Source organism: Limulus polyphemus, unplaced genomic scaffold (genome assembly GCF_000517525.1).
Source record: "Limulus polyphemus unplaced genomic scaffold, Limulus_polyphemus-2.1.2 Scaffold802, whole genome shotgun sequence".
Classification (NCBI taxonomy): Eukaryota; Metazoa; Arthropoda; class Merostomata; order Xiphosura; family Limulidae; genus Limulus; species Limulus polyphemus.
Genome location: NW_013666412.1, coordinates 385,125 through 394,456, shown reverse-complemented (window position 1 = coordinate 394,456; position 9,332 = coordinate 385,125). Strand labels below are relative to the sequence as shown.

Sequence of the window (9,332 nt, the reverse complement as noted above, 5' to 3'; positions counted from 1 at the left end):
AAGTAAGGACTTGTGTCGCTAAAGTTTCGTCGGAACGAATTTACGGAAAATCAATTAACGACTGGAGGCGTAACACTGTTTTGCCATGAATATGTACGCCACCGTTTATTGGATACATACATTATAATACAACATTTAAACTTGGAGCTTATAAGCTCACTAACAACACTGGATACCCGGTCCCACAGACCATCCATTATCGCTGGTCGGTGAAAGCCTATGCATATGGAAACAAAGATTTAATATCAGTTGATAAAGATACCAATATTTACTAATATCGTCCCGTGTTAATAAAACCGTCGCTATCTGTGGATATTTCCTCTTCTACAAAAGTTATAAGGACAATACACATTATAACAAATCTTTGTTTGTCCGTGTGTTTGTTGTTAAACGCAAAAGTTATACAAATGGGTTATTTGTTCTGTGCCTATGGCGGGTATCGAAACACGATTTTTAGTGTTAGAAACCAACTCTTGACGTTACAGCTCACATTTAATTAGCATAAATATATAATAAGGTAAAATTAGAAGTAAACGTTTCAGTTACAAAATTAGGTTTTTCCAGGCCATTGACTTAGAGCTGACATGTACCTTAAATAATCTAACCAACACTCAAATTATTTAGATAATATAATATTTGCTGGGAAGTGCCCAGCAAATATACTTTAAAATAGTTTACACATTGATATTTCTAACTGTGTATATCGCAAAAGGTATCTTTATCAATGTGGAGATTGCACCTTAGTAAGAAATCTAATCTTTTATATGGAACCACGAGTGCAGCTACATGGACGTGACGTGGAGAAACGCACGGACCTTGTCTTCTCTATTTATTTTTTATGTGTGGTTTTTCTATTAACACTCGCACTGTTCAACTGAAAGCGCTTGATTGGATTTCAGTTGATTACAAAGAACGCGTTCATTCTTAAACTGCTTTCTTTCTCTGTGATATCCGAAATTCGTGATCTTTGTGGAAAAATATTTTGAGCTACATTGTATTTCAGTGCAAAGTTGTGTTCTAATTGGCTGCTAGTGAAAGTACAATGTTCCTCGTGCTTTACAGTCATGAATTCCAAGAATAAACTACTCAAGAATTACGCCTGGTTTCATGAGTCTTCTAACAAACGACCATAGCCTCCAGGCTGGACTTGCCCTGTCAAGCTGGTCAATTGCTATAATGAGCCAAGAAAAAAACTAGCTTTCTCTTGTAGTGCCCAACCTTTTTCCACCGCTATTAAGATTCACCGTCTGACCCGTATTTCCTGCGTCAAACACGTACTTGTGTTTTATACGGAGGAGTGTTTGCGGTTAGGGTTACTTGGATTAGTCTGGCCGCTGTTGGTCGTAGTTATAGCAGCCACTATACGCCCGTGACTATTTTGCAACTAAATAGCTGTGGTGTTTTAGGAGGATTCACCATAAATGACTGAAGCTGAATGACCGTGGGAAGTTATACAATTAGTGCTCTAGCCTGTTGTTTTTTAGCTGAAGTTAATTTTCTTAATTTGACAACTGTTATCTGTTTCGTCCACGTTTCAAAACTTTTGGGAGTCTATAATAATAATAATAATAAATATATCATACATAATCTGTTATTATTATTAGAGTTATTGGCCATGGATGTGGAGGTAAGATTGACTTGTTTAAACATTCTTCCAATTAATATTATAAATCTATATATCACAGGATACGTCATTTTAATAAAAGTAAAGCAGCATGAGATTTCACAAAGTAGCCTACTTAATATTCAGTCTAAAGGTTATTGTTAAATGAAATTTTTACACCTTTCATTCTTTCTCAGTCGATTAAAGATCATAAAAGATTACCTTTAAAAACACTAAAACATTACAATTATGGTGTTGCAGTAAATTTAATGGTTTAGAACTGTTTCATCTGACTTTTCTGTTTTGTAAATTGAAGCTAAAAATATATACTTTTTTTGTAAAACGTTAAAATTAAAAAATAACATACTATTATCAAGTTCATGTACTAATGTAAAGAACTTAACTACTATATAAACAGCAAACTCCAGATGAAGTCTCCTCGTGTTCATGTACTAATATAATGAGTTTAACACTCACTATATAAACAACAAACACTGAATAAAGTGTTCTCGTCGTGCTCATGCACTAACATAAAGAGCTTAGCACTATGTCAGTGTTTCTCAGCCGGTTTTGCCAGACGACACCCGCGTCCGGGCTTTGTTCGTCGCGACCCCCTGTTATCTTAACAAGAATGAAAACATTCTTGATGTTTCTTGTCGCAGTTCGTCATAGTTCATAACAAAGGTTATATGTACACCTCGAGGACTCAAAAAAATAAATACACTACTCAGCGCAGACAGCTCGTGAACCCCTGGAAACCTGTTCGCGACCTACCGTTTAGGAAACACTGCACTATATAAACTGCAAGCTTTGAATGAAGTGCTCTCACCGTGTTCATGTACTGATGTAAAAATACTATTTACAATAACTAAAATCGAAATTCTCCATAAAGTAGTCTTGTTGTTCGTGAGCTAATAGGGACGATTCATTTAGTTTGAGAAAGTGGATAAAATCGGAACTATGTCTGTTGTTCTCAGTTAATGACAACAAAACAGCTATAATTATATGGTTTATACAGTAGCGCCACTAGAGGGCGTTATATGCCTTGTAATTGTCACTGAACTGTACTTAAAGTCTTAACGTCTTTCTATGGTTATAAAAAAAATGGTTCATGGACATGTTTGTTCTTCCATGGTCTACTGATCACTTGGAAAATTCTTTTAAAATTAATGTTGTTTCATCTTTTCTCTAGAGTAGTGTTCTTCTGCATATCGGGTTGAGGATTGATAATAAGCAATGATGTTGCATGTCAAGTCTAGTTGAAATATTTCACTCGTTACTTAACTAATAACAACATCTGTAATGAAACTAAGAGATTTGATTTTTCTTTTCGTTATCTTCGAATGATTATCAAAATCAAGATGGATCGAAAGTTCGACCTTGGTCCCTCAACAACGTTAATTAGTCTTTTATCACAGCCTCCCCAGTGGCACAGCGGTATGTCTGCGGACTTACAACGCTAGAATTCGGGTTTCGATACTCATGGTGGGCAGAACACAGATAGCCCATTGTGTAGCCTTGTGCTTAATTACAAAACAAAACAAACTTTTATCACAAGTTACCCGAGTATTAAATACTATTAAAAAACTTATTTAGACAAAAGTTTGGTTTAGGCATTCACTATTCTGTATGATGCTTATAAAACACTCAGATTTTGAATTCATTTGATCTATCACTTCCATATTCGCGTGTATTCATCACTCAAAAGATGTTTTGTATAAAGAAGGATATATACAGATATATTACTTTGAGGTCATCTGAACTAGAAAGGTTTTACTTAAGGATTGGCGCGCAAATACACACACACACACACACACATATGTGTGTATACACTTTAAATGTCTTAACTAGAAGGTTTTTAGGTAAGGATTGGTATATATATATCTAAATAAGTATACCTTTGGAATATCTAAACTAGAAAGTTTAGGCAAGGTATACACACACACACACACACACACACTATATATATATATATATAGTATACACTTTAAATGTCTGAACTAGAAAGTTTTTAGGTAAGGATTGGTATATATATATATATATAAATAAGTATACCTTTCGGTAGTAGTCTAAACTAAGAAAGTTTAGTTAAGGTATACATACATACACACACACACACACACACACACACAAAGATATTTATATATGTACACCCTTGGGATGTTCTGAAGTTCAAAAGAGTTGTATAATAACTGAAATACTTTTCTATCTGGACACAAAAATGTATTCATTAATATCTTAAATGTGGTAATAATTAAACATCCAGGCCAACTCTACATTATATCACAAGCTTTCAAGTTCATTCATGATCTCTTAATCACTCAACGGAATTTTTTAAGCAATTTAAAGATGTTAATGTATGAGGTTGAAATATTGGAACAACAAATATATAGTGTGGAGTTAGGATGAGGTATAATGTGAGGATTGGAACACACTTAAACACGATGTTTTTAAACCCACGAACTTTTATAACGCTTATGAACATCTAAAAAAAATATATCTTTAAAACAACCAAGTATTCTTATTTATTCTGTTATCGATTTCTACCATTATGGCTTGGTCTAAAAATGATTATGATACTGTAACTTGTCGAACTGTGCTCGAATGGTAACTGCTTAGCAAGAATAACTCCATAAAATACATAAAAACGTGTACACTATAATGGTACTGGAAGATAAACGATGAACCTAATTCTCTCATTTATTAATTAGAACAAAATCAAAACTTAACAATAACTCTTTACCAATGGTTAATAAGATGATATTTGGCACAGTGAGAATACGGTACGTCTGTAGCTGTATGCACGTGTCCCCCCATACATACAAGTCAGTCAGTGAAGTCTCAAAACTTTCCCCTTAACGGTGGTTTTGTTAACAAGGGGGATGACATTGATATTTCATTTTAACAATGGGAACGGTGTTCCCTTCAGTTCCCCCGCAATTCGAGCACTTGTGTCAAAGATGTGTTGAAAGAAAAAGGCTTCAACATTCATAAATATAATATGAATACGCTGTTGTTATTTGAAACTTCATGATAAATTTAAGAATTGGTTTTATGTATTCTTACAAACTGGATAAGGTTCTACGTAAGCATCGCTACTGAGCTTTATACAAAGCCACAGATTGGACTAGGTATACTAAATGTATTAGCATTCAGAAAAGACGAGCAAAAAGTGAAAACTTAATGTTACAGCAAACCAAATAATTAACGCAGCGGTATTCTAAAATAAAACTTCGTTTAAGGTTACAGACAAAGTGAGAATTTAAGCCACTGGTGTTCCAAGATGAGAAATAAAATTCTCTTTCTGGCTTAAGGTAAACTTAAGTACTCATAACACTAAAACGCAATCTGCGGGTCGCGGGTTCGAGTCCCCGTCACACCAAACATGCTCGCCCTTTCAGCCGTGGGGGCGTTATAATGTGACGGTCAATCCCACTATTCGTTGGTAAAAGAGTAGCCCAAAAGTTGGCGGTGGGTGGTGATGACTAGCTGCCTTCCCTCTAGTCTTACACTGCTAAATTAGGGACGGCTAGCGCAGATAGCCCTCGTGTAGCTTTGCGCGAAATTCAAAAACAAAAAACAAACCCGTGGTAGACACAACGCAGGTAACCCGTTCTGCTGCTTTGTGCTTGTTACAAATATAATTTGTATAGTGTTGATATTCCAAACTAAAGACTACTAAAGACAGAAAAAGAGGTATTCAGATATACCACTAGGCGTAATTAAGCGCTAGATCTTTGTATTTCGAAACTTGTAGTTGATTTTTTTCACACTATGTTGTGCTAGATTGTAACCTGAGTTTGAATTATCCAGTACTGAAACACTTTTATTAAAATCCGAGGTGTGTTAGCTACAGAGGACTTTACAGATGTTTATTTATATATTTACAGGTTGTCTGAAATCATGTAACACAATTGTTTACTTGTATTTCAGAGACAGGAGCCGCGAAACTCTTCAGCTGAGATGCTTTGGCCACTGCTAGTTGTAGAATTAACATATGAAATGCAGACAATGTGTATTTTAACATATGATCTCCAGACTACCTATACATAAACCAACACAGATTATTTTTCATTTTCATTTAACCTTAAATTTTTCGTACTAAATTTGACTAATATTTCTAGCTTCAGGTAGTTCATTTCTTCAGTTCTGTAATTTTAGTTTATTTTGTTTATACGTTGGATTTATACAAATATTACTGTCTATGGTTTTTCTCATGATAAAAAAAAATTATAGACAATTCTTTAATTTTGATCAATTATTTGTTAGTTTTGGAAATTATTAATATTCAAAGGAAGTATTACAAGCTCTTCAACATTTCTTGTTTTTTTTTCTCTGTTCTTTAAACCTGTTTAGTTTTGTTTCTTTACCATAAAAATAACTTGTCTCACTGACAGGAAACTAATCATTTATCTGTTAAACGTAATAGCCAGAGGCAAGGCAGCTTCCACAGTTTCCGTTTCTTCACCAACTGATGCTGACATTTCCTCTTCCTTGCAGGATTTATGGCTAGAAGATCCCCACCAGGTGGCGTCCCCCGCTGGGTGGACCTGCTATGAAATGTGTTAGAACAACTTTTCCACGAGGCAAACCGCACCCAGAAAGTTCATTTCATCCATACTTATTGCCAAATTAAAATTCTGTATTTTATGTTTGAAGTTATTAACCTCGAGAGGGAGGTTGATCACGCTAGTAAACACCTTTACTGAAGTATACATATATATATATATATTATACTCTCTATAAAAATCGAGCAAGCCACAAACTAGAAGAAAGCCTGGTATTGACTCCGAACATAATATTGTAATGTGAAATAATAACTTAAAATAATGTGGTATAATTTGATTAATAAAATACACATAAATGTATCATTAGAAGGTTTTTAAGCAACACTTTAACATTGCTTGAAAACTGGTTGATTTAATTGTTAACATACTGAGTTAAGATTTCTTCGCACGATATAGGAAACCTTAAACAGAATGAAAAACATATCTGACTGCGTTTTTCTAGGTGCATTTTTTATCTCGTTTTCACTTTACTGGACGCTACAACATGTATTGCTTTTAGAAGCCCGACGACAGAGAGGATTTCGGGTGCGACGGTGGAAGTTCGGCTACCGAGCGGAACTGAGAGACCAGCAAACTCCATCTTCCTCAAGTAAAGCTCAGACTGAAACAATGGAATCCAAGGGATGCAATTTACGTGGTTTCTGTCTACAGCACCGTCGTTGGCTATTGGAAGGCATGCTAAAAATTTCTTGCGCTGTTATCGGCATTGCAGGAGAAATGTTTGCTGCCTTCCCGGAGGGAAAGTTCAGAAAGTTGGAAGACATTCAGCATGTTTCCATGTACTGCATGTTTGTGCTATCTGGGATTGTTGACATTCTGTGTTACTCCAATATTATTTTTCCAAAAGGAACCAGTAATTTTGTGTTAGCCCTTGCGTTTGGTGTCGAGACTTTGATGTTTTTAAACACGGAGACAAAATCATCTTTAGAGAAAGAAGTACATTATCTCATGATTTGTACAGTAATACTCTGTGTTATCTCTACTCTTGCAGAAATGCGCTTCCCCACCCACATTCCTTTGAAATTTCTGCGGTCCTATTTCACTTTGTTGCAAGGATGCTGGTCAGTTCAAATGGGATTCTTACTCAAAAGTGCATATTCATCTACTCCGTATTTATGTCAATGGATTTCCAGTACAAACAAACCTGATAAGGTATGCACCTGGGTGTCTTTGATGTTTTCGTGGTACGTGGGCGGAACTTTCATCATAATGTCCATTTTTGCCGCTGTTATTGTCCTTATTAAACGTAAGAGCAGGTGTTGGCGTACCACAAGTACTTGGTGTAACGAGTGCTCAGAAGAAGTCGAAACACCCTCGAGGACCCCAGATGATTGGGAAGAAAGAGAACCTCTGCATCCGTGACTAATAATGGAAAACATACATTTATTTAAAGAACCGAAGAGAATGAAAAATAAATGTATTTCTTATCCTTTTTTAAAGAACATTCTATAATATTAGTTTTATTAACCTTCGGCTAGTTAGTTTTAACTGAAATGTCATCGTAGTTCTTATAATTGTTCTGATTGTTTTGTGTCATCTCTGGCTACGTAATATATTTATGTTTTTCATAATGAGTGAAATTAGCAAAAGTATTCGTAATAAAACTCTACACTGTATGAAATGGTAATATGTTTATTATTTCAAATTTAAGAAATATTCCCTAACCATTCAAAGGTTGTTAGATTTGTTTTCCCTCGTTCCTTTGTTTATATAAAGTTTTCCTACAAAATTATCAACTTGCTGTTACTGGAAACACTTTGGTCATATCGGTTCATCCACCTGTTCTTGCAGCTACACTAGAATGGTGTTGTGACAGCGTACCAGCTTATATTAGGTAACAAACCAAATGAAGACTACAATGATTTATTATTTAACTTCTGATTTATATCGATCAGAGCTAGAAAATAACCCAGTATTTAAAAAGCTAAATTAACATGCCGTTATTACTTATAATGATTCAGTTGTATTGATACACTAGCTGGGTACCCTCGCTGTTAGTGAGGTTCAGTCAACTTAGAAGGTTTCTAACTCAATCTGTTAAGCTAACAGTAGAAAATGGTCATCATTAAAAATATAAAATGTATAAAGAAATGTGTATATATATTAAACAAGTTAACCAATACTGTTGATGATTTTTTTACTAAATAAGAAATAGGCTATAACTTACATTGTCAAGGATTCTCTTGCTATGTTTTGAAAAGCGTGGCGCCAATATATGCAAAACTTTAATTAATTCACCACAACATCTAGTAACCAACGATAGCTCACAAACGAGTAGCTTAACATGCGAGATAAACGGTTATATGAAATCTTTCAATTCACCTAAAGATTGCCATCCAGTGATGTTGTATATATATTTCGGCGTAGAATATGAATTTGTGTAGTTTGAATGCTTTATATATTCCATCTGAAAGAGAGGGTTTACCTTTTTGCTAGTGTATAATATGTGGTTTGTTCGACCGCTCTTTAAGAATAGAGAAGGGATACTTATTTGAAACCGATTTCGCTAGTGAAGTAAATATGAATTATTCTCTTACCAATAGTAATTGTGTAATTCAGGTATTTTAATATCAAATGTTCTTATACTTTGTACTTAATATATGCAATATGGTAAACGTGACTGTTATGATAACCAGCGTTAGAACTCCAAGAAAACTGAGAATATACTAAATCTAAGTGTTGTTGTTTTGTTTATTTAATCCACCCTTCGGTCAACGTGTAAGAGTGTGTTTATCACCGTGTGAATTTCTTTCATATATGGTTAATAACCAACGTTGAGAACAAAGAAAATTGAGAGAAACTAAATACGTTGGTTATTAACCATATATGGAAGAAATTCACACGGTGATAAACACACTCTTACATGTTAATCGAAGAATGGATTTAAAAACAACAATAAAAACACAGTTCGAGAGTTTAAAGAAAGTTGAGAGTAAACTAAATCGAACTGTGTTTTTATTGTTGTTTTTACATCCATTCTTCGATTAACATGTAAGAGTGTGTTTATCCCCTTGTGAATTTCTTCCATATATGGTTAATAACCAACGTAGAGTTCAAAGAAAATTGAGAGTAAACTAAATCGAAATGTTTTTTTGTTGTTTTTTTGTAGTTTTTAAATTTACTATTTGGTCAACATGTAAAAGTATGTTCATCAATAAGTG

The 9,332-nt window shown here is 34.4% G+C and overlaps 1 protein-coding gene across 1 annotated transcript in view; it reads left to right on the top strand.

Annotated features, from left to right (window-relative positions):
• LOC106460604 (transmembrane protein 45B-like) overlaps positions 1–8,220 on the top strand; it is a 22,775-nt gene extending 14,555 nt beyond the window's left edge. Inside the window, exon 3 of the mRNA XM_022387354.1 lies at positions 6,104–8,220. Coding sequence (XP_022243062.1) covers positions 6,583–7,533 — 951 coding nt within the window. The 5' untranslated portion in view covers positions 6,104–6,582 and the 3' untranslated portion in view covers positions 7,534–8,220. The remainder of the gene's footprint in view (positions 1–6,103) is intronic.
• Positions 8,221–9,332: the final 1,112 nt, after the last annotated feature.